Source organism: Squalius cephalus, assembly GCF_949319135.1.
Source record: "Squalius cephalus genome assembly, chromosome: 18".
Taxonomy (NCBI): domain Eukaryota; kingdom Metazoa; phylum Chordata; class Actinopteri; order Cypriniformes; family Leuciscidae; genus Squalius; species Squalius cephalus.
The window spans coordinates 13,129,280-13,156,015 of record NC_137139.1 but is presented as its reverse complement, the minus strand read 5'-3'; the positions used below and the strand labels follow the sequence as shown (position 1 = coordinate 13,156,015).

The 26,736-nt window shown below is 37.0% G+C and overlaps 1 protein-coding gene across 2 annotated transcripts in view; it reads left to right on the top strand.

Annotated features, from left to right (window-relative positions):
* The window catches only part of adcy6a (adenylate cyclase 6a), a 58,232-nt gene that overhangs the window by 18,926 nt on the left and 12,570 nt on the right, over positions 1-26,736 (top strand). For both annotated transcript variants that reach the window (XM_079849773.1, XM_079849774.1), the window contains exons 4-9: positions 17,933-18,082; positions 19,893-20,014; positions 21,819-21,930; positions 24,376-24,503; positions 25,940-26,098; positions 26,202-26,343. In XM_079849773.1, coding sequence (XP_079705899.1) covers positions 17,933-18,082; positions 19,893-20,014; positions 21,819-21,930; positions 24,376-24,503; positions 25,940-26,098; positions 26,202-26,343 — 813 coding nt within the window. The remainder of the gene's footprint in view (positions 1-17,932; positions 18,083-19,892; positions 20,015-21,818; positions 21,931-24,375; positions 24,504-25,939; positions 26,099-26,201; positions 26,344-26,736) is intronic.

Below are 26,736 nucleotides of genomic sequence, written 5' to 3'. Positions count from 1 at the left end.
TAGGTTTAAATTACCGTCACATATACCCTGAACTCTCTGTAGATTAACCCAAACCTTGCTTACTCGGGGTATGTCGGTTCCAGAACTCCGGTTAAGAGGTAGTTTAATCAACCTAAGTAGCAAAGTTAGGTGTTATAGGAAGGAGACGGGAACCAGCGAACATTCAAAGACTTTAATAAACGTAAAGACAGCAGCCCCTCACGGATGACTGCTGTCTCTAACAAAACACAACATAAATCCAGGCCTGACCTCTCTCGTTCTTCACTGTAGTCGCTCCTCCGTGAGAGATACGAGACCGGTGCATCGCGCAGGTGTCGCTCATCATCAATCACGCCACCGGCCTCGTGCCGTCCTCCCACGGCCCTCGACCTCGTCCTGCTCGCCACACTCCTATTGGTAACCCAGAGCTAAATCGTGTACATGGTGTGCACAAAAGGACATTCGGTTTGTCCGAAATCGTGTACTGTCTGAGGAGGTCCTACTTTTGAATTTACTTTGCGACCGTTAAAAATGATGTTCTACTGTATAAAGTATGAATATGGGTAATATGAATTTTGCCATGTTGTTACTGTCATGTGACCCCCCAGCATAAATTGTGTTGCTTCACCTCCATTGATAAATCCTCTCCCGTGCCCTCCTGGGATAGGAAAGTGTCCATCGAATGCTTTTTATATTTATATTTTATAATTGATATATATACAGAAAATGTCAAGTAACAAAAAAGACAACCTTTTAATTGCATATCAATGTTGTGTGAGATTGGTTTTAAGATTTGTGAGGTAAAATAAAATATAGACCTTATTCAGAGCAGCGTCATGACAGGTATGAAAGCGAGGTTGTGAGGGATAAACGTACCGTGTTTTTAATGGCATCCGCTATAAAAAAAGCTGTATAAAGCTCCTAGATCACTTATCATTTTCCACAGCTCATATTGTCTGGAGTTTTTCCTCTACTGACATTTCTTGGAAAGATATTTTGCAGTGTTTCGTCAGCAGAACAATCCATAAACCCATTAAATAACAGTACAACCCACTGAAGAGATGTATGTCTATCCCTCACAGCCTCGCTTTCATTCCCACTAAAAATCAAGATGGCGCTGCTGTGAATTAGGCCTATTAATGCTTTATAAAATAAATTATATACATTTATAAAGCAATATTATGCATGATCTGTGCCGTCACGCCCACAGGAGCGCCTCATCAAAAGGATATGTGCCCGGTGGTGAATATCTCTCTCACTTAGAGGGGCGTATTTACAGTAAACTATCCCAGGAACATGAGCTCCGGAGCAGGTTATGTTCAGAGAGGAAGTTGCCATGGCTACTTACATACCCTGAAAGTTACTTCCGTTTTTGGAAGGGAAAGCTGAGGTTATCCGTTTACTTATCCATAAACTTACCTGGGTATGTTGCATAACCTGCTTTCAGGAATAACCCCTGGGTATAAATCATATTTGCATACTTTGCACAGGCTCTGTACTATGTAGTGCAGAAATTGTTGTATTGCAGTAGCTATCTAGTATTTTCCAGAGAAGGGGATGCTGGAAGGTGTTTCAATGTTTATTTTATTTAATATTTATTATTAATTTATATATATATATTTTTTTAAAGACAAGTTAGAACAAGGAAACGGCGAAAATGAAATCGAGGATATAAAAAAACAAAGAAAGACCAAACTGAAGAGTGAGTGAGCTCATGCTATATCACCTGCCACTATTTTACTTCCTGTGGGAATACAGTCATACTTCTCTTTCTCGCTCTCACTTTCATTGTCTTTCATTATTTTTGCTCTTTCCATCCATCTTCTGAACCTATGAGCTGGTGTCTTCTCTCTGAAAGCAATTAGCATACACAAGGCCCAAACAAACATGCTCACACTTACACAATAGAATCTCCTGTTTCCTCCAGCCAACACCCTCCCTGAGGGCTCTGCGCTTCGAAACACAACAGGCATCAGCTGTGTGTGTGTGTGTGTGTGTGTGTGTGTGTGTGTGTGCGGGCTGGCAAAACTGAATTACATTTCTCAGTTCAGACCTTTTATTAATTACAATCATGTTAGAAGTTTAAATGAATTATGTGGAAATGTTTTCCACAATGCACTGACCACAGCGCTCAAAAATGCCTTCTTGTATTCTCTGGGGAACAATTGCTAGTTTGTTGCCTTTTCTCAGTCTTTCTGTTTTCAATTTGCTTTTTTTGAGTTCATATTTGCTAGATGGTGTCATGTTTGGTTGGTGTGGATTATATATAAAAAGTAAAAATGTTGTTTTTATTAACTAAAACTATATATAAAAAAAGAAAATTTGTTAATTGAAATGAAGATAATTATATATATATATATATATGTATATATAATTATGTATATATGTATATGTATGTATATGTGTGTGTATATATATATATATATGTATGTATGTATATGTGTGTGTGTGTGTATATATAAATATATAAAATTAAATGTATAAAAAACTATAAAACTTAATAAACTATAATATATATATATATATATATAATATATAAATGTATAAAATAAACTTTAAAAATATTATAACATTATAAATGTTTTTAATTAGAAATAACTGAAATAAGTTTATGTTGAAGTAACTAAAACTAAAGTTAAGTAGAAATATTATTAAAAGATAACTAACAAAATGACAAAAGCTCAACACAATATTACTGAAACTTAAAATAAATTGAAAATAAATATAAAAATAAAAGCTAATTCAATCTATCAATACTATAATAGTATACCACTAAAAACATTATTTATATTATTTACATAATTATTTATATGTATACAAGTAATACAAACTAAATAACACTGCAAAATACATGCTGTTTTTTGCTTTTGTTTGGTCGCCTGATTTATTGTTTTGATATGCTATAGAATATTTGATTCTATGATAAATTACTGCTTAATATTTCTAAATACTCCAGAGTATAATGTTTACTATTTAAAAAAAAAAAATCTATATGAGAAACAACACAGTAATAAATGATAACCATTTCAAGCAGTAGTTCTGGTCATGTGACCTAATCAACTGCACCAAATGTAGCTGGTCATCTAGGCTTCATAATTCGTACAGTATTTGCATACTCTGCACAGTCTCCATACTATAGCGTAGAAATAGTAGTATTGCAGTAAGTAGCTATGCAGCACTAGAAGGGGATGCTGGGAAGTGTAGTCTGCACTAGTGTGCTCAGTCTGGGGTGAATGTGATACTCTCTTCAGTGTTTCTGTAATGAATAATTCCTGTCTCCAGCATCACTGCATGCTAACAGAATCCACTGCGGATATGAGGAATGTTTCAGCTGTTGATTCTAGATGATTTACATCTAGTTTCATCCAAAAGTTGTTGTGTTTTTAGACTCTCTTATTTTCCTTTGTATAGACAGAGCCAGAGGGGGATTATGGGATGGGTGTGGTGCCATGGCAACTGTACACATTTTGACACACCTCATTTTGAGACCGTAAGGAAATCACTTAGGAATTGTCTATTGTGTGTTTTAAAAGCATTACAATCAACCTATGGCAGAACATTAGGAAATAAACTCAACTTCTGAGTAAAATTACTGTGATGGTGTCAAGGTGAAACCCTCACTCTGTCCTCTTTCAGTTGTTTTGGTCAACATTTTCACCACACAGGCTTATCTGTTGACCAGCAGGCCGGGGTTTCTCTGACTGTGCACTTTGCTATCATGGAAGTTGTTTTATTTTGTGCCATATGCAGGATAAGAGATTCCAGAGATCCTGCTGGACAGACCATAGCTTGTATTAAGTTAAGTTAAAAAGACTTTTTAACTACAACACAGCACTTAGTTTATTCTAAATTTATTTCTAATTTCATAATATTTGATTGTGTTTTATCTTAATTATTTTAGACTAAGTAGTATAGATTTTAATATAAGCCAATTATCAGATATTGGTCATGACATGAAAATAATGATTGGCTTATTGAATATTTATGCGGATACTTGCATATAAAAAAAATATCAGCTGGAGGTTTGAGTTTCAAGGTTTCCCTGGTGTCTGCATGCGCAATAAGTGGGCGGGCAATATGCTAATGTTTCGTCTTGACATCACAACGAAACGGCTTATGACTCGTTTGAAAACCGATTAATTTCATTTACTCAGAGTTGGCTCTTACTTTTGAAAGACAATAACAGTTTCATTCACTTAGAGCTATGTTACACACTACATGAAAGGTCATTTTCAAAAATCCATAATAGGGGTACTTTAAGTTACGATAGTCTTTTCTTCCCTGTTGTGGCGTATATCCTAGTCAATCGACTTCTCGAACAAGAAACAATTATTTTGTCCATGTTGATTGGATGGTTGGATGGTTGTGGTTTGCTATTGGTGGATCTCATGTGAGTGACAGGTTGCCCCGCCCTCACATCATCAGAGAAGAGAGGAGATGCCGCTGCAAGACGGAGGGGGAAGTTATTTTGATTAAAGATTATTAATTTAAAAAAAATAATGATGTGCACGGATAAATCATTTATAATTGAAATGTAAACTATGCATTGTTTCGTCCCTTGTGAAAGAAAGCCTCAAACAGTAATGCTGGCTTTAGTGTGTCTGTTTAATTGTGTACAAAGGTTTAATCATTGTGGCCGAGCTCATTAGGCTGAAATATGAAATATGAGGGTGGGACAGTGGGAATCGTTCTCTCACACGCTCTCGCAGAAGAATAACGAATATGAATGGTGCACATTGTTGTTGTTGCTCATGTTTTTGAGGGGGTGGAGGTTTGGGTGAGTGAGTTGGGAATTTAGTTTGAATGAAGACAAAGCATGTGGTTCACTGAAACTGCATTATCCATGAGGGATTAAAGATGGCATCCTGAATTCATCTGACCATCATTTATATGTGTTAGTCTCAGAAGAAGATGGCAGTAACAGTAGATACCAAAGGTGGACAAAGGAAAAATATTACTGAACTTAAAGCAATGTTCTGGTTGCAATGAAATTAAATCCCTATCAATAAAATATCAACTCATTCACATTGCTCTTTTCCATACAATGTAATCAGTATGAATCCAATTCGATTTCAGATTCTGAAACTTAATACAATTCTTAATACAAATACAATTCACATATTCGTGTACATGTGTTTCAAGCAAAACTTCTTTCACTTTTTTTTTTACTTCGCTAACAAATGTAAAAAGAAAGCTGACATATATGTCAAATGAAAGACAAAAATAAAACGGGAACATTCGTAAGACGTAAAACGTATGTAAATATATGTATCACGACAATGTGCATGACCATAGAAGTACCATAAAAGCCCCAAAAGTTTTAGAAAAATGGTCCATATGACCATAAGGCTTATAAAGGCATGCGATAGCATTGTCAATAAGGCTGCAACCATGTCTTGAACAACAGGCAATTTTTGGTATTAGAAAATAAATAAGAACAGTAAAAGAACTATAATGTATTGTAAAGTAATCAATTTGAGCTATTTGCAAATAAAATTGTAATTTTAAAATATATAGACATCTTAATTACTAAAATGCCTAAAGTGTCGAGAATGTTTCTTGTCACTTATTGTTATGAATTACGTAAATTATAGCCTAATATTTTTAATTCAGAGTGCCAAAATGTGACAAAAGCAAAGTTTGCATCATTAGATATTATTGTCATTTAACATTTCTATCAGAAAACAGTTGTCAAATATTAAATATTTTTCTTAACCTACTCTTTCACTGTTAAAAAAGAAGTGTCGCTCTGAAATTCATGATCGTCTTCTGTGAACAGAAAAAGCCTTTTCCTTGATTTGATAAGTCATTTCAATCATTTTGACAGGCAGACCAGCCTAAAAATGTAACTTTAAAAACTTCAATGGAGTGCATCAAAACAGCATAGAGAATATCAAAACCCTGAGGGACAATTTGGCCATTTCTAATTATTGGGGGGACCTGTCCGTCCCTCTCAGGGCCCTATCGGTGCAATGCAGCGCCAGGCGCAGGTGTTCTTTGCTAGTTTCAGCCTGACGCAGTTTTCATTTTCACGTCCTGCGTTGTTTAAATAGCAAATGCATTTGCGCCCATCTGTGTTCGCCCATGGGCATGCTGGTCTGAAAAGCGGAAAAACTGAACGCTTCTCTAGCGAGGAAACGGATCTGCTCGTGCGCAGAGCGCAACTGGCTTTTAAAGGGAATGGGAAATTACACTCTGATTGGTTTATTGCACGTTATGCCTAAAACACACCCATTTTTCCTGTTCACCTCTAGTCCCTTTTTAATGCTAGTAGTGAGTGTAATATCTGTTGAAGTTACAACCTGAAAGGCCTTTATTTGTTAACTTGGTTAGCTAAAGGCTATCATCAATTTTTTTTTTGTGTATCAATGTACATGTCTAATATGTACACTTATTATTACCTCCCCATAAGAGTGTGTGCTGGATGTGTTTACTTTACCCCATGAAGGCTTGACTTGGATGTGAGTGTCAGTTATTTGCCTAATCTTGCTGAACATTTAGATGATAAGAGACTAGTTGTGGTGGAGTGTCATTGCTTACTTCTGTATGACTCTGACAGATAAGATGAAATACATGGACATGCCTTACTCTCATACTGCAACACAGCTCCGGCCCAGGGTACGACAATAGACACAAGTTCATACATTAAACTTCCAGATGCTTCTTCAGAGTCATTGCCCGAAACAGGAAGCAGCTCAGACACAGTGTCCTATCAGTCATTGCCCTAAGAGGAAATTACTTATACGTTTATTTGCAACTTTCCCATCTTCCATGTTTTTTTGTTTTTTTTTAATGGTACAATTACATTTTCTTTGAGAATTGATATGCACTACCGTTCAAAGCTTTGGGGTCAGTGAGATTTTTTTAAATGAATGTTTAATGGTTTTGAAAGAAGTATCTTTTGCTCACCAAGTCTGCATTGATTTTATCAAAAAGTAAAATTATATAATATAGGCGCCTTTCAAGGACACCTTACAAGAAAATGAACACAAAACATAAAATAACAGAAGGCCATCGGTTTGGCCTAAAAACACAAAAGCCAGATGAATTCATGAAGCATGTATTTTGAATCATGACTGAATAGCAGTAGACTTGGTTAAGGCTGTTGGTTTGAACTCGTTTCTCGATTGAGAAGAACTTATTATGTTGTTATCTGTGACACTGATACTCTGATGAAAACAGCGAGCCGTTGCCAGTTAGCAAACTGCATTTCCAGTCAATGCTTGTTCCATAAAAATATTCTCAGCATTGCACATGTGCTTCATTTTACAGCTTTTTTCTGTCCAAGAACTGCCCACTGAAACAGGAAGAGACCATCTGACCAGCATGTACAGTGACCAGCCACAATTTGTGCAATTTAGTGGCAGGTAAATCTGAAATGGATGAATCCACAATACTATCCCTTTAAAAGTGCAGGTAAACCTGCCAATCAGATCGGAGCTTGATATTTTGGCAAGTGCTTGATATTTTTGTTTGCAATAATCATCAGTTGGTCACTGAATGGACTGTGGGCTGCTACTAGTTCATATCCAACTTGACAATGGGCTCTTATGACGTGAGTCTTTGGAAGGACGTTGTGGAATTTGGGCTAGAGTCGCTGAAACAAAGTAAAAGTCGTGACGGCTTGTGGACAGCTTGCCATCCTCACGCCCTTATTAGAAGATCAGTTTAGCAGTTTTTTGGAAAAATTGGGTTTCTCAGTATCCCTCGGCCAGCTTTGAAGGTTGAATTACTGCAGCAGAAGGTCTCGAAGGCATTAGCTCAGTGTTAAATATTCTCGCTGCTCGACTGCTAATGCCACAGAGGTAGCACATAGTCACTAACCTCTGATGTGTGTAGAAGATCACAGTTCATGTGGACATAGACAATAGCTCGGTTAAAACCCGGTCTGTTGCCTTACATCAGTACACTGTTAAAGAGGCATTGTTGAGAAAACCTTACAAATTTGACAAAAACAGATTAACATCACTTTTATTATCTTATGAATTGACCTACATTTTGTTTGGTCAGTTTGAATTTGTTCATTTACTAAATGCTTCGTTCAGCAAATAAATTCATCAAGGCAACTATACATTTTCTTGTTCAACACATTTTCATTTAGTAACGCAATAAATTGATCTAACATTTTGGTAGCCGGAATTTTTTATAGAACACTTAAAGGTGCATTGCGCAAGTCTCTGAGTTTTTGCAGAACTATGCCCCCTTCTGGCGACACGCGAAACTGCAACCAGAGTTGTGCACGCGGTTACGTGGAGTTTGCGTTGGGTTTTGGGATGAACTAGAAGCCGGTCTCTTTGAATCCATCTTCTACTTTTGCAAAAGTCGCTTGAGTTGTCTTCGCTGATAATAATGGCGGCGAATACACAAACCTGCCAGACATAGCCAGGTGAGCGTGAACGCGCATGACGTCACGCCTAGTTGATTCCGTCCCGAATCCCTCTTATTTATTTTACTGTACAGGATTATAGAGGCAATCGCAGAGATCATAGAAGGACTCATTCAGCCCATCAGACAATTGTTTAAGCATGTATGGGTTAGAAAAACGGGTATTTTTAACATGAAAAGTTGCTTAATGCACCTTTAATATGTGATGTGAACTATGCTTTATGAAGCAACAATCACCTTACAAAGCAAAGATGTCTGGGATTCTAGAATCTTCTACATATTCCTCAACACTATCAATGTTGGGGGTAAAGCATTACAAGTAACGTGGGTTATGTAATCAGATTACTTTTTTCAAGGAACTAGTAAGGTAACACGCTACTTTTAATTTACAACAAAATATCTGAGTTAATTTTTCAAATAAGTAACACAAGTTACTTTGTTTTCCCATTCATTAGGCGGTTTTGATGTATATGCTTTTTAATATTGATGATCGTGTTATTTTATATATGCATCTGCTATCGCTTGTTTCTGCTTCTTCTTCACCTGTCTTTTGATCAGGAGATTCAGTACTCTTTCAGAAGATGTCATAGCGCCCCCTACCGTATAACAGTGAAAGCATGGAAAATCGCCATCAATGGCGAGGAAAGAGTTAAATAACACAAATATACTTTATGTATTTAATCTCACTTTATTAACCAATGTCTTTGCTGCTCTCCTTCAATGATCCAATTCATCCATACTAATAAGCTAAAATGACTATAAACATCACATTTGCTTCATTTTGTTGTTTTTATTGCTAAAGTAAGTGTTGAACTTTCTTTCTCCTTGTTCTTCTGTGGTACAGAATGTTCAGCTGAAAGATTTGTTAGAGATGCGCCCTCTACTATACATGAATTTGCACTTGTGGTGTGAAAGGGCCTTTGCATTTGCCAAAAATAGAACTTTTGTTTTGTTTTGTTATTAAAAAAACAAAACAGCAAGCCCAGCCCAGATGAGGAAAAAAAGTAATGGAAAAGACACATAACACATTCATTTCCATAAAAATGAACTAAGTAAAGCAATTTGTTTCTTTTTAGGGACTAACATATTACTTTTAAAAGTAACTTTCCTAAACTGAACACTGTCATCTTAAAGCAATATATACTATATATAGCAAACCTCGGCTACCTGATTGTTTATATTGTAACTGTTTTATTGCACAGCTCAACAGTATATATATTATATCCAGCTTTATTTGCATACATACAGTACATTCACATTTACAGTATATATAGGAAATCTCTACTGCCTGATTTTATATTTTGTCGCAAAATGTAGTAATATTGCCCTATTCTTAATCTAAAATTGGATATAAATGTATGTAGTGTTTTATGTAGTGTCAAGTAATTCACTTTACTTAATAGTTGTGACACCAAAGGTCCCGCAAAATGGAAAATGTAGTTGCTTTTTTTACTCATTATAGCAAGTATTATTAGTAAGTAGATGTCGACCAATTGATCTTTTTTGATGATGCTGTCTGTAAATTGATCTAACGCTTGTTCAAAGTCATACATCATTTAAGAACGGTACAGTTATGTTCCTTTTTTAGATGCCAGCTGTCTTTTAAGGTTGTCATCATGGAACATGTTTCCATCACTTTCCCACCATTCTCTCGCTATCTATTTCCGTCCCTCTCACTTCATTCTCATAAGTCCCATCCAGATATTCAAGGCTGCAGTTTTCTGCACGAGGGAACATGCTCATTGTCTAAGTCCAGTAGTTTCATGTTTCCACAGGTTTCATTGCAGAAGCGAGGCGTATAGTCCCACCCCCACCCCCTTTAGTGGCATCACAGAGACTGGACATAATCTCCAATGATCATAATGGCTTTATGTAATATCTGGAGCAGCCACAGGTACATAAACACAGACCAGCACAAAAGAGGATGAATGGGCCTACAAACATAAATGATCCGAAAAAATCACAAATACCTGGAAGTGGTGAATTGACAAACGAACAGAAGTAAAAAAAAAAAGACACACACTAAGCAAAATCATACTTTTAAACACCTTATTTGTATGGGATCTGCCTGGTTTGTGTCTTGAAATTGCCAAACAGAAAAAATACAACCCTCAAGTTGTATGATACAAGTTATGATAATCTTTTGTTCCCTATTGTGACGTCCATCCGCATGAAACTGCTCGAACAAGGAAAAATGTAGGGCGAGACTTAATTTTGTCCATGGAAAAATTGATTGGATGGTTGTGGTTTGCTATTGGTGGATCTCATGTGAGTGACAGGTTGTCCCGCCCTCACGCCACTAAACACGTCATCAGAGAAGATAAGTTATTTTGAGGAAAGAGGGCATGTGAATTTAACAAAAAATGATGTGCACGGATAAATCAGTTATAATAAACTGCAATATTCCATAAAAAATAAGAATAGTCCATTTGATTTGCATGGTGACTTTAAAGGGGTCCTATTATGCTTTTTCACTTTTTCAACTGTAGTTAGTGTGTAATGTTGCTGTTTGAGCATAAATAAAGATCTGCAAGGTTACAAAGCTCAAAGTCCACTCTAAAGGGAGGTATTTTATTTAACAGAATCCACTTTCCAAGAACTACAACAAACAACTTGTTTGGACTACAACACGATTTTTCTGGATCTTATGAAGTCACAATGTTACTCATTTAAATAATCCCCGCCCACAGAATACACACAAATAAAGGGAATGAGGCTTGGCTGAGCTGCATTAGAGAAAACAGTGTTGTCACTATGTCAAAGAGACACTGTTTTTCCCACAACATTTTCAAAACTTATTTGTTTGACCTTCCTAAAGATGACGAGAGTGGTTAAAATTGATTTTAAACACTGTTTCTGAACAGTATTACCATAACGTTTATTTGTGCGCTGCACATTTTATGGAGAACAGCTTCCAGACCAGAACCACAATGCAGAAGCACAAAAGCTTTTCCTGAAATGGAGCAGTTCCCACTTTGTCGGGACAATCTGTTGTCTATAGATCACAACTTGCAAGTATGTATTATTATTTGTAGTTGTGTTTTCTATGAACAGTTCCAATTATAAGCTTTATGTAGTTGCCATGATATAAACAAAGGTCAAAGCTTTACCTCCGCTCGTCTGCTAACTAACATTACAGTATTGATGTAGTGTTTACTGTAGCTTTTGTAAGCTCTTGCTTTTGTACGACTGTTCACCGCCCCTTAGCCATGGTTTTGTGATGGATTACTGTTTGTATTACCATACTTTTTTATTAAATGGTGTAAACATCGTATCTAAAATGTATAAGAAAATAAAAAAAACAAAAAAACATATCACTCTGAAATATCCTGTGAAATCCATGCTTGCAAAGTCTGTGCTTGAAATCCGTTCTACATGATCCTCTTGTTCTTTAACATTGTCAGGGTCTGAATGGGGCTTGAATTGGTTTGAAATTTACGCCATCGTTAATATTTACATCTGAGCAGAACTCATGGTTATGGACATTTCCTGAACACACGCTAAACGGTGCAAACCAGCTAACCAGTCACAGCACATTTCGTATTTCAGAAAGAGGCGCTTTATCGAAACAGGAACTAACGACATGTTCAAGCCAAATAGGGGAAAGAGCTGCTGTAATAATGTAAAATATGTAAAAAATAATGCGTTTTCTGAACAATCAAGCATGAAAGCATATTCTATTACACCCCAAAAAAAACAAATCAAGACTTCATAAAAGAGCATAATAGGACCCCTTTAAAGGAACATTCTGGGATAAATACAATTTAAAGCAATAATTCTGCCATTTTCATCTCTGAAATTGATTTGGGATAGAAACTGTCAAACTCCAAAAAAGAAGAAAAAGCACCTTAAAATTGACAGCTCAAATAAGAGAAACCTTGTACAATATAGGCTGCACATTTTTGCTTTTGTTGCGTTGGCCCATATAGGATACTTCCATTGTAAGAGCTCAACTGTAAACTGTTTTTTTAAAGCTCTTATATTACATTCCTTGGTAACCGTCATCATGCCGCAGATGCTGTTCATATTACGCCCGGATTCCTTAAATGTTTTTTGTCTTGAGTAATATAAAGACTGCAGTGGACATTCGGACTTAGCTGGAATCATATTTTGATTTTTATGAAGGTTTGTTGACTTTTACTAGAAAAAATTGGCAGACAAATGAAGGATCTCTAGACATTGGCTTTTAAGGAAAGATATGTTCTCAGTGTCAGCGAATATGTCACTTTGAAGCCAGTGTGTGAGAACATGCTGCGAGGGAGTCAGGAAAATGTATTCATTTGATGATTTGTGAGTGAAAGGCAAAGAAAAAGAGACGAAGGAGAAGATTGACAGAGCGTAAAGGGGTGAAGGTGTCTCTCTCTCTGTGTTCCAGCGCTTGTGATGGTTATTGCGTGTAAATCTTTAGTGTGAAGGAGAGAGGTGTCAAGTTGCGCAAACAGAACGGCCAAATGTGTGTGTGTGTGTGTAAACCCACTGACCTCGCCCTCTGGTGAAAAGCGAGCAATTAGGACCTGCCTGTGATACACACACACACACACACACACACACACACCGATCATAACCATTTCTTGAGTGCTAGCAAATGAGAATGTTTTGCATGTTATGTCATTTTGCATGTCAAACAAACATATGATTAGATTAGAGCTGCTAATCGGTTTTAAAATGTAATCAAATTAAATATAATCTGCTGATTATAAAGATAATAGAATATAGATCATTACTAATTATAATTGTTATATTTTGTATAATTTATTATTATTCAGATAATAATTGTGGTGAGAAGTATTTTATTATTATATTGGCTTTAGAAGTCAATATAGAGATGCACTAGTATTTCAATTCTTTAATAAAATAATAATATTTAAAAATAAAGTGATTATTTTGCTGTTCTCATTGATAAAATATAAATAGACAATATTAAAATACTGTACTATTTTACAGAATAAATAAAAAATGTAACACTAAAAACTGAAATTGAATTTTGGTAATGAACGTGAATTTATTATAATATTATAATGTACAGGATGAGAAATGGATGTTCATTTGAGACTTGCTAAAGATTACATTTAGCAGTGTTATTAAATTATTAGTGTTTTTAAAGATCAACAGTGAGTGCTTGATGACAGCAAAGGAATCTATTTATATGTATATGTATATATTCGTTTTTTATATCAATAAACATGTCTACAATTCACAATTGAGTCTATCTGAGGTAGACTGAGGTGAATGTGTCATGTCTTGAAATACATATACACTGATGAGCCAAATCATTATGACCGGTCACAGGAATATTGTTGATCATCTCCTCAACAAGGCCACATATTAAGGTCTGGGTAGATTAGATGGTAAGCAAACAATTAGGCTAGTTCTCGCAATTAACGGATGCAGGAGAAACGGGCAGGATTAAAGATCTGAGCGACATTGACAAGGGCCGAATTGTTATGGCAAGCCGACTGTGTCAGAGTGTCTCTGAAACGGCAAGTCTTGTGTGTTTCTCCTGGTCAGCAGTGGTGAGAATTTACCAACAGTGATCCTGAGGAGAGACAAACCAGTGACAGGGTGTTGGGAACCCAAGGCTCATCGATGCTGGATGGACACGAAGGCTATCCCGTCTGGTCTGAGCCAACAGAAGGGTTGGTTGGTGGTTATGGGAGGAATGTGTCACAACACTCAGTGTGTCGCACTCTGCTGCGTAACCGCAGACCTATCCGAGTGCCAATCATGACCCCTGTCCACCGCCGAAAAGCCTACAATGGGCACGCAGACGTCAGAACTGGACCTTGGAGCAGTGGAAGAAGCTCCCCTGGTCCGATCAGTCCCGTTTTCTTTTACATCTCGTGGACGGCCATGTATGTGTGTGTCGTTTACCTGGGGAAGTGATGGCACCAGGATGGGAGAGTGTGATGCTCTGGACAATGCTCTGCTGGGAAACCCTGGGTTCAGCCATTCATGTGGATGTCAGTTTGACACATGCCACCTACCTACACATTGTTGCAGACCAGGTACACTCCTTCACCACAATGGTGTTCCCTGGTGGAAGTGGCCTCTTTCGGCAGGATAACGTGTCCTGACACACTGCACACTTTGTTCAGTGAGGAACATTATGAAGAGTTCAAGGCGAATGTGTCAGGTCTTGCTGTTCTTGGCAAATTGCACCTATTTTAAGATCCCTTATCAAATTAAAGGTAGTTAAAGGCACAATATGTAACTTTTTTGCTTTAAAAATAGCAAAAATCACTATATCTATGTTATATATTTTTTTTAGTTGTGTACTTACATTATTCCGACTGTTTCCAACAACTTTCAAACCAGGAGAAATTTTAATTTAATTCGAAGACACGGCACGTTTCTTTATTTCCGTTTTGTCGCAGTCAATGGCGTCATATCCGCGTTGTCCCTGGTTTCCGCTCATACTGCCATGGTAACCAGAGCTATGAGAAGAGCCCTCTGATAGTAACCAAGGCGACAGACGTGGAAATGTAGTTCGCAATGTCTATTTGCACGCTGTTGTTGTTTCGTTCAAACATTATGGACCATGGCAAGCAGACTTTGGATAAAAAATGAGAACTGAAACGAGAATCAATATCAGCGCGGTGTTTTCGAGATGCCGAGAGCTCCCAAAGACAGTATATAAACGAGAGCTCCACGTCCGAGACTTCGACCGCTCCTACATGTACTTTATTAAACAGGTGAGCACATTTATATAAAACTAATCAATGTTATATAGCTCAATGATAAAATGTTAGAATATGATCTGTATGTTATTCTAATGTTGATCTAGCTTACTGCTAGTCTCATACAGACAAACTTCAACTCATTGAAATGCAGTTTAGTGTTAGTGTAATGTTAGACCAAGTGAAACAGCGCTGCGTTACCTCACAAGTTTAATTTGTCTAATAAACTGACCTGTGAGTAGTAATTCTGCGTGTAGTTCGATAGAATGAAATGTCCATATTCCTTTTATATCCGCGGGACTCGCGTCGCGTGTGGAGCTGATAGCTGTCTCTTAGCAATCCCGAACTGCTTCATATCACAGTCATGATAAAAGCATCGATGTATTTACTCATCCATAAACATTATTAGATCGGTCGGCTTGACGTTGACGACAAGATCCATAATTCTTAGCAAATGTTGCGTCATCAAACTACGCCTTTGTTATTGTAAGAGGTTAGCGACCCCTAGCGGCGAAAAAAATGACATACTGTACGTTTAAAATGCTTTAAAAATGTTTCCCAACCATTTATTTAAGTACAAGAATATATTTTATGTGGACGGCAAAAATATTCTTTACCTTTAGGTGTTATTTCAAGGTTGAATTGCTATACGGGTCAGAGGGCATGATTAAAAGCGTGCATTTAAAAAAAAAAAAAATCTGTCATGAATTCTATTAATTGAACGCATCAAACTGACAGCTTTAACTTGGATATAACACTATTGTTGACGTCTATTGTTGGAGCTCTAAAAGTGTCCATTTGCACGTGCACACTGACTCACACATGCACACACACAAACCAGGCCTGGTTTTGCTTGAACAGAAACTCTAATGTAAACAGAGCTCACAGCCATCTGCCTAATGTCAGTGTGGCTCACACACACACACACACACACACACTGCTCTACAGCGTTGCCTCTTGCCTGTCCTTTTGGTTTTCTCATTTCGTATGCTTTGTGCCGGAGCAAACCATTGTTTGTCAAATCTATTGTTTTATCCTATGTATAGCAGCATATAGTACAACATGTTCTCTGCTATCACTTCAGATAAATCCTCTGTAGTTTTCAAAACAGCACAGATATAAACAATCCAGTCAGTTATAAGAGGTTATTAGATTAAAATGGCTGCTATAAACCTGCCTGTTTGACACAGTAAAGTGGCACTGAGAAATTATTTCAGTTTATGGCTTACTCTTTGTATCAAATGGTCACGCTTGGTCAGTGTATTGATTGGTGGATTACAGTGGAAGAAGTGTTATCGACTGATTGCTGTTCCACCATTAACAGCGCTTAATTTAGTGTCGATTGACCTCTGACTGTGTTCATGCTCCAAAAATACAGAGGAAAGGCTCGTTCACACCAAGAGCGATAACTATAAAGAAAACTACAATGATAAAATGTCCGTCTCAGTCAATTGGTTCAAAACACTGATTCACTCAATTTTCAATTGAGGTCCTTGTATTTGCTTTTATTTTTATGAAATCTCTTGTATTTTTTAATTGTTCTTATATTTTAGTTCTTAAAAAATATATACAGTGCTAAATATAGCTTTTTATACTGTTTTTTTAGCAAAATTTTCCTACGGACAAAATTGCGATTGTTAACTCATGATTTCTGTTCTGTCTGTGCGCACCAATCTTGCACTTCTATCTCCTCCTCAACCAGACCACCTAGAGACTTTGGGTTTTCGGCATTATGTTAAGGAAGGTCTAATCTCGGGAACGCACAAAAAAAAAAAAAAAAAAAAACATAAAAACATTTACTATCTCTTAGTGTTGTGATCCCATGACGTCAGAAAATTGCGCTAAAACACTCACTGAGTTTTTATTACTTGTTTTTTTTTGGTGCAATTAAAGTTCGGGGTCAGTAAGATTTTTTTAGAAATAGAAATGAATAGCCTAGTTATATTCAGCAAGCATACAGTCAATTGTGCAATTTTACATTGTTACACAAGATTAATCAGTCAAATCTATTAAGTTCGGTTTAATCTCTAAATTTCAACAAAAAAATATGAAGCAGCACAACTGTTTTCAACATTGATAATAATAAAAAAAATGTTTCTTGAACATCAAATCAGCATAGAAATTATATATGTATATGTGTTTTGTTGTTGTTGTTGATTCTTGTCTTTAACAGTTAAACATAAAATCTACTCACCAACAAATAATTGTTCCTCCAACAAACAAAAAAAAAACGTTTCAGAGAAGTATTTATATATTCAGATTTTTTAAAGTAAAACATTGTTACATGCTTAAGAAATAACAAGACAACATTTTTTTTTAGATATATTGGCCAGCATTACCGACAATAAAATATCTGAACTGTATGGAATCTGCTGTGGCAACATCAATGTTACTTTTTCACTATTTTAGTTATACAGTATTTTCTCAATGAAAAGTTTTAATGACTCGCTTTCCCACAGCCACGTAATGTGTCCTATGGTGTGACACGGAAGTAATTATTTAGCATATATTGATAGTCCGACAAGTGCTTCATAGTGATTCTGCAGTGCTTTCAGCAGAGTGTAATGGTGTGAACCATGTGACCTGGAGTAACCCCCATAATTCTCCCATTACCCTCTCCCTTCATTTACCCAAAGGAAGTAACAGTGTTGGCTCTGCTTCAGGCTCCATTTTTAGCTCCGTTCTGGCTCCCTTAGTGTAAACTTCTCTACAGGAAGAAGCCTCTGGGTCAGAGGTTGGCTTTTTTTCCCATGCTACAGTTGAGTAAAGCCCCCGAGGACGACAGATGTCCCGGGATTCCAGAGTGCTGAGCTAAAGCTGGTTTGGTTGAAAGGTTCAACTGATCACTAGAGAGACACTGAATGTCTTTTTTTTTCTTTTTCTCCCCTCAGCTGAGTGCAAACGTGCTGATCTTCCTGTGCACCAACATCATTGGGATCTGCACCCACTACCCAGCAGAGGTCTCTCAGAGACAAGCCTTTCAGGAGACGCGAGGCTACATCCAGGCCCGACTGCACCTGCAAAGAGAAAACCAGCAGCAGGTCAGTTCTCACAACAGGCTCTTAGTGCCTAACAATCAGTCAGTCCAACCTCAGTGTGGAGGTCATGACCATTGGCTGCCACAGTTCAAAAGTTTTTTTTTGTGTGCAAAAGATGACGTATATCTGAGTGAAATGGCTTCTGGAATAGGGATGTTCAGTTCTTGAACGAATCGTTCTTTTGAGCCGGTTCACTGATCGAACTGAATCGAACTTTAGTTCCGGGTTGATTACGCAAGACACACATCCGAATGAGCTGGTTCAGCCAGCTGTCGGAGTTTGCCGAGGATTACCGAGGACTCTTATGAGTGGGTTGACGATACTATGCAAGCCTACAAGCCTGGAAATATGCTTATTATGAGTACTTTTATTACATAACATTTTATCAAAACCTGCAAGAACCTTTCCGTCGAGAGTAAATTTTACTGTAGTTTATTGTGCTGGCAGATTATATTTTAAGTTGTTAAACGAAATCAGGACGTTTCAAGAAGTGTAAAGATACTTAAGAGATGTAGAACATATCCACGTTTAATGTCTGTAATGTGTGCTGTAGATGCGAAAACCTTTAGCAGTCTTATCCAAGGCTACTCAATATTTGTCTGTCATATCCGACATAAAGGATCCGTGACTGAAACTGTGAGCACAATCACCATTAACTTGAGTAAATGAAAGGCGATAATCAACCATTTGCGTTCACACAAATGACTTTTTATTTGAATGTTCCAATATGCATTTACACAAATTACTTTATTTGAATGCTTCATTGATATTAAATGAGTTGTGAGAAAAGAAATGCGTACTGACATCATTGCGTGATGAGGTAAGGAACCGATGTATTGTTTTTTTTAATTAAAAAAATAATAATGTACATGGATAAAACCTTAATAAGCATGGCAACATTCTGTAAAAAAGAAAAAGAAAAAGAAAAAAAAAGAAGAATTGTCCATTTTGGGCTTTACAATTTCTAGGCTCTTTCCTCAAGCATATCTGTCTTAATATGGATATTTTTTATGTAAATCTCCCTTTTTAAAAATATATACTTTAATCAAAAATACAGTAAAAACAGTAATAGTATAAAATATTATTACAATTTAAATTAACTGTTTTCTATTGTTATATAGTTTAAAATGTAATTTATTCCTGTGATCAAAGCTGAATTTTCAGCATCATTGATCCTTCAGAAATCATTCTAATATGATGATTTGATAATCAAGAAACATTTATAATAGAAGGCCGTTACCGTTATCGTCTCTGTGTAAACTACAAAAAGGCAAATTTGTGAATGCGTATTATGTGTTCAGTCTCTAGAAGACTATGCAGCTTCTTTACAAAGTGACATCGCAACTACTGGCCTGGCATTAATACTGCGTTTTCACTCGTTTTCACGGATCCATGTGAACGGGGATCATTTTGACAATGTTGTTGTCAGTACGCGAAAAATGCGAAGGAAAAACTTTTTCGTTTTTTGTACATCGTTGTCGTGTAAATGTACCCTGAATCTGTTGAAAGTTCTACTCATTTATTACTTCTACCCTGTTAATTGCTCTTATATTCTACTTCTAACAGAGATAGAATAATAAAAGTCTAAACACTAGTCAGTGGACAAGCCACCAGTATATATGCACTGGGATGCAAATGTTTGCAAACTTCATAAAGAAAGGATGGTTGAACTGCACAGTAATCTCTCATTCTCTTTCACACACACACACACACACACACACACACACACACACACACACACACACACACACACACACACACACACACACACACACACACATTCCCTCTCTTCTCTCCTCTCTACAATTTTCAGGAACGCCTGTTGCTGTCTGTTTTGCCAAGGCATGTCGCCATGGAAATGAAGGCTGACATCAATGCAAAAAAAGAAGACATGATGTTTCACAAGATCTACATCCAGAAACACGACAATGTCAGGTGAGCATTTCTGTCATGTCAAACTGTGCCACATTAACTATCAATGCATTTGATCTGAATGTGAACAGCAAAGCATGCTAGTATATAACATGTCCAAATAATTTTTCCAATCCTTATGGCCTTAATTACATCAGCACAAAAGAAAAGCTATTTCAGAGGTGGAGAAACTCAGTTTCATTTGGAATTATGTAAAGGCTAACATTAATTCAATTCTTAAAGGGATAGTTCACTTTGAAATTAAGTTTTGGTATGTTTTAGCTTACCTCAAGGGCATCCAAGATGTAGGTGTCTTTGTTTCCGCAGTAGTTTCAATTTTGATATTTTTATTCTTGTCTGTCAGTCCTATAATGCAGGTCTGTGGTCACCGTCTCAAAGAGCATGCACAGAGTCCAAATTAAAACAATTCCCCATCGTCCAAATTAAACAATTCCCCATCGTAAGTACACATTGATGGCCTAAGACACGAAACGAGCGGTTTGTGTGAGAAAACGAACAGTATTTATATAGTTTTTACCTCTTATAACACAACCACGTCCAAGTGATCTGAGGGCGCGCGCGCTTCCTGGCAAGCGCCGGAAGTGATCTCTCGCTTGATATATCGAAATATATATCGAAATCGTCTTCCATTGCGATTTCCTGTACGTCTAAATATGTTTAGATCTTCACAGTGATAGGTAACACTTCAGAAATCTCTGTGTAAACAATGAGTGACGTACATGCGCGAGAGATCACTTCCGGCGCTTTCCGGCGCTTGCGCAGTCTAAGCCAGAACGCGCACACACGTCACACACCAGGAAGCGCGAGCGCCCTCAGATCACTTGGATGTGGCTGTGTTATAAGAGGTAAAAACGATAGAAATACTGTTCGTTTTCTCACACAAACCGCTCGTTTCGTGTCTTAGGCCATCAATGTGTACTTACGATGGGGAATTGTTTAATTTGGACTTCTCTGTGCATGCTCTTTGAGGTGGTGACCATAGACCTGCATTATATGACTGACAGACAAGAATAAAAATATCAAAATTGAAACTACTGCGGAAACAAAGACACCTACATCTTGGATGCCCTTGAGGTAAGCTAAAACATACCACAATTTAATTTCAAAGTGAACTATCCCTTTAAGTGAATGACCACAAAGACAGTTATTTTATTTAGAAAGAAATAGGCTCAGTTTTGTTTCTGTAAACATGCAGATCCTTTGACTATTAGCATTAGCATTTAGCTAAGGTAGTTCATATGTTGTTTATCATCTCCTGTAGCCATTTGTCCCTTTCTGTGTTTATCGTCACTCAATTCCATTCATCTCTCCTATCTCTTTTACTCTTTTCTCCTTTCCTTCAGCTCTGGGAGCTGGTAATAGGGAGCAATGGGGCTTTTATTTTGAAAGGTGGTCAGCTAATTACGGTGAAAGAGAGAATAGTTAATTACCAGTCACTAAGCTAGCGCTAACCCCAGAAGATACTGAAATGAAGCCGCGATTCAATTAAAGTGCTCCACAGCGTCTGCCACTACACAGAGTGAATTTCCCCTCAGCTCAAGGGATTCACACACACATGTACTTCTCTACCTAGTTGTTTAAAAAGATGATGTTATCGACCCATGCACATTCAAACATTAAAATTAAAGCTTTTTTTAATCTCTGTCTTAATTCATTGTTTGACTGGCATGACTGTTTGCTGATCAATATTACCAAAGCATTTAATCAATACAGGAACATTGTTGTGAATGTTATGTTATGAAAAAAGCAACAGTGCATAGTTTATATACTGTATCTCTCTCTCTCTCTCTTTTTCTGTGTCTGTCAGTATTCTGTTTGCAGACATTGAGGGTTTCACTAGTCTGGCGTCGCAGTGCACGGCTCAGGAGCTGGTCATGACTTTAAACGAGCTGTTTGCCCGCTTTGACAAGCTGGCCTCGGTGAGCACAACTACTAACTATTAACTGGATCACTCATTGTTGCAGAATTATATGTTTATTATGGTGACAAGATGAAGTCTACAGTATATTTAATAAAATGTTGAGACTGGAAGATATTAGTTCTACATTACATTTACAGTTTTCATTTGAATGTTAATCTGTTTAAATTATTAAAAAAATATAAAATACACTACCGTTTAAAAGTTTGGAGTCGGTAAGATTTCTTTTAGACGTTTATATAAAACATTTCTGTTTCAAAGATTATCTATCTATCCGTCAAAGAATCCTGAAATGATAATGTGTCACAGTTTCCTCAAAAATATGAATCAGCAAAACTGTTTTCAACACTGATAATAATCAGAAATGTTTCTTGAGCATCAAATCATCATATTAGATTGATTTCTGAAGGATAATGTGACACTGAAGACTGGAGTAATGATGCTGGAAATGATCACATCACAGAAATAAATTACATTTTATACTATATTACAATAGTTAGTTGAATTTTAACAATATTTCACATTATTACATGGCTTGGTTGAATTGTAATGTAGAATGTGGACTGTTATTTCTTGATAACATACAGACCGCTGCGAAGTATAACACACCGTTGCCATGAAAAACAGAGCGTTGCTATGGACGCAGGATTCTAACCGTTGAGACGGAACGGACTATTTTCTTTAGCGGAAGCAATACAATCGTTTTTAAATCAATAAACTCCTTTTTAAATCAATATTTTGTGTCAAATTATTGATTTATTTGGTAGGTAGCCATTTAATAAGCGGGATAATGTAGAGCGAGGCAGTTGTTATAGCGAATAACAACCCCTTCAGGCGGATTCAAGACAATGATTCAGGTCCCGATCAGCCTGTCGGGGTTGTATTCGCTATAACAACCACCTCGCTCTACATTATCCCTTACATATTACTATATTACTGCTTTTACTTAGCCTGGGTTTCCCCATGTTGCCTTGAGCGCAGCGCGATTTTATTCACACTGCTAGGCAGCCTGGATTCCATGGACCAGATTTTCGCCTCAGCAAGGGAACCAATCACAGAACGGGGAGGGAGCAGCAAGACGATGACGACGTCTATGAGACACACCGAAGCAATTTGTTTATATCTATGGATCCAACATGGCATCAGACGCGAAGTTACCTTTCGATGCAGCCTTAGATAGTGTTCTAAGTAGTTTAGAACGCACAAGTTTATTTCGTCTTCTTCCTCGTCGAATTTCTGTCGCTCTACATACGTCATCTGGTATAATTGAAACGATTGGCTATGAGCTACGTACAGGCGCATTTGATAGACATTCGTAGTGCCCAATAAACGGCTCTGGGCATTCGTAAACCATGCCTCAAATACGAGAAAATGAACATGTGGTTCCCAGACCACGTCTCAATGAGAAGAGGTCTGACATAGCCAGGCTAGCTTTTACTGCATTTTTGATCAAATTAATGGAGCCTTGGTGAGTATAAGAGACTTCTTACAAAAACTAAAAAACTAAAACTTTAATTAATTAATTTTTAAACGGTAGTGTGTGTATGTCTAACTATAAAGGCAAAAAAAGACAAAAACTACAGTATGACTAAAGCAAAATAATTAAAACGCTGTTTAATTATAAAGGTCAGTAAGCGGATGATGCATGAAATGTCTAAGCATGAAAAAATTGTTTCTGTTTTTGGTGAAAAAGCCTGACTAACATCATAAGTGGGAAAAATGTGTAATGTTGCAGTCAGTAGTGTTTTTTTTGTGGATCTGCCAGGGGTTCACCAATGTTTGAACAAATGTGGGCGAACCCCTGTGAACCACTGGTGAATGTGGCACATGGCCCCTTGGGGTTGGGAGTCTGAACTCCAGGCTGTGGGAATGAGGCTTCCCAGTGGGCATTCTCAGCACGGGCTCCACCAGCGCACTAGGGGTTTTGAAAGCCCAGCGTGGTGCATAAAAACAGACTCTGTGTCCTTCAATTGAGCTGAGGTTGGAGCCCTGGTGGGTGCTAGACAAAATGTTAGAAGGACAGCAGCATTTCTAATGTAGTGTTCCTCCAGCCCGAGTCACTTGAGCAGCCTAGCCTTGCTCCTTTTTCTTTATGAGGGAGTCATTGAATTGTTCACTCAAATGATTTGTTCAAATACTCTTATTCATTCTGGAGCAACAAACAGAGTATTGCTCTGCTTGAACTTCACTTATTTATTACCTGTTTCTCGCTGTAACACTTGTGACGCATTTGGCCTTCGAATGCAGCCTTTGAAGGATGCAGTGTATGAATTGGGACGCAGCTAATATGTCACAAGCACACACAAAAATCACACACACTCTCTGTATCACACACTAAGCAGAATGACTACCCACTTTTTACACCTCAGCGTGAAGCTGCCATCTTCCCAGCTTGAACTTTCTAATTAACTTCTGTTCCGTCTTGTGTGTGTGTGTGTGTGTGCAGGAGAACCATTGCTTACGGATTAAGATCCTGGGGGATTGTTACTACTGCGTGTCAGGCTTACCCGAGCCCAGAGCGGACCACGCTCACTGCTGTGTGGAAATGGGGGTGGACATGATCGAAGCCATTTCGTAAGTCTCACTAAGCTGTCAGAAAATAACGTTCAAACTTTTTGAAATTTATTTCAATTTTAAATTTATTTAATGTTGAATATTAAATGTTTTATGAGGGTGAACAAAATATCATTATTATTATTTTTATAAATTAATATAAATTAAAGGGGCTATATGTAGAATTCAGTAACTCTTTTTACTAGCGACACCGGTGGCCGTTAAGTGAACTGCAGTCAGCAACTTATTGCTTGTGCTCGCACTCATGTACACGTAGCGTACAAGAGACTGAATGCTATTAAATGGCCCGATATACTCACCGTGAAGTATAAAGAAGTTGGAAATACCTTTACTTCGATTTACTGTTAATGAACATCCTGACGCCGATTATACTGCTGTTTAGATGAATACGTATATATGTGCTACATGCTTTTCTCTCAATAACAAAATACACACAACAAAAATGACGGCAGTGAGAAAACAGCAGTTAAGAAAGATCATAGCAATGTGGATATGCTTGAACCAATTCACCAGCATCATGTCGACCGATGAGGTCATTAAAATCACACTGTTAAGATTGATTATAAAGTATATTTGAGACTATAGACTGTGTAGATCTGGCTTTGTGAGACTATAGTTTAAATTAATCCCTTTTTTTTTTGCATGACACATTGGCATTACAGTACAGAATAGCTCTTTTTGGTATTATCCTGAACATTGTATAAGCATTAGTTTCATGTGTCATTGAACAGAAGAGAGGCTCTCGGGAGCCCGTCACATCCTTTTGATTTTCCCGGGAAAAATGTCCTGAGTCTACAGACTTTCATAGTCAACTTTGGAAGTCAGAGAAGGTCTTGTTTTTTTAAGTTTCTTTACAAGCTGTTCACACATTGGCAATAAAAAAAGATTAATACATGAAAATTCTTACATATAACCCCTTTAAAAGTTTAAGTTTAAAGTGAGACCCCCGGGGTAAGATGCCGGCCTGATGGTTGGGGCAAATGGCCAGCGTTTTATTCAATATAATGATTATTTTTATTATTTTATAATAGTTATTTTTTAATGATTAAAATTTATTGATGTAAATTTATGGAATTATATATTGCAGCCACTGTTATTATTGTTAATTAAAAGTATTAAAATAATTTTTGCTCATTTAAACATAGCTTAAATAAAAAAAATAAAAAAAATATTAGATGAAAAACTTTGTTTTAGCAACTAACTGAAATAATTAAGTTGAAGTACTAAATTTACTAGAACTAAAACTGAAATAAAAAGAAAGGAAGAAATAAAAGAAATAAAATCAAAATGACTAAAACTGAAATTAAAATGAAAATTATACAAATAAATGCTAATTAAAAATATGAATAAATACTATAATAGTATATAAATAATACTAAGACAACACTAATTTCAGCGTGTAGATTATTGAAAACATGTTTATTTTTGCGTCACAGATTGGTGCGAGAGGTCACGGGGGTCAACGTAAACATGCGGGTCGGTATCCACAGTGGTCGTGTGCACTGTGGAGTTCTTGGATTGAGAAAGTGGCAGTTCGACGTGTGGTCCAACGACGTCACGCTGGCCAACCACATGGAGGCTGGAGGCAAAGCCGGGTGAGAGTCAAAGACAGAACACAGATACACACCCCATACATGTACACAGCTATACATAACACTGGACAGACTGTTTAGTAACTGCTAAATGAATGTTCCTCAGGAGGATCCACATCACTAAAGCTACTCTGCAGTACCTGAATGGAGACTATGAGGTGGAACCAGGTTTTGGAGGGGAGAGAAACGCCTATTTAAAAGAGAACAGCATTGAGACCTTCCTAGTGTTGGGCTGCAGTCAGAAGCGGGTTAGACACGTCATATTACAACTATTTAACTCCTTCCCCGCCAGCGTTAAAAAAAAAAAGTTGCCAGTCACCGCCAGCGTTTTTGATCATTTTCACAAAAATTTCATGGCTTCCAGAATATTTTGTTGAATGAATATCCGAACATCCACATAATGGAGAATCTGTACTCTTTCAGAAGATGTGTCATAGAACGCTGGAAAATTCTATAAATGGCGGGGAAAGAGTTAAAGATTCTTGTTCTATAACTTTTATCATCTTCAAATGCCACCATCTATCCACATTTCTGCTATGAATATATATATATATATATATATATATATATTTATTTATTTATTTATTTATTTAAAACAAGATCAATGAAATTATTTTTATACTGTACATTATAATGTTGTG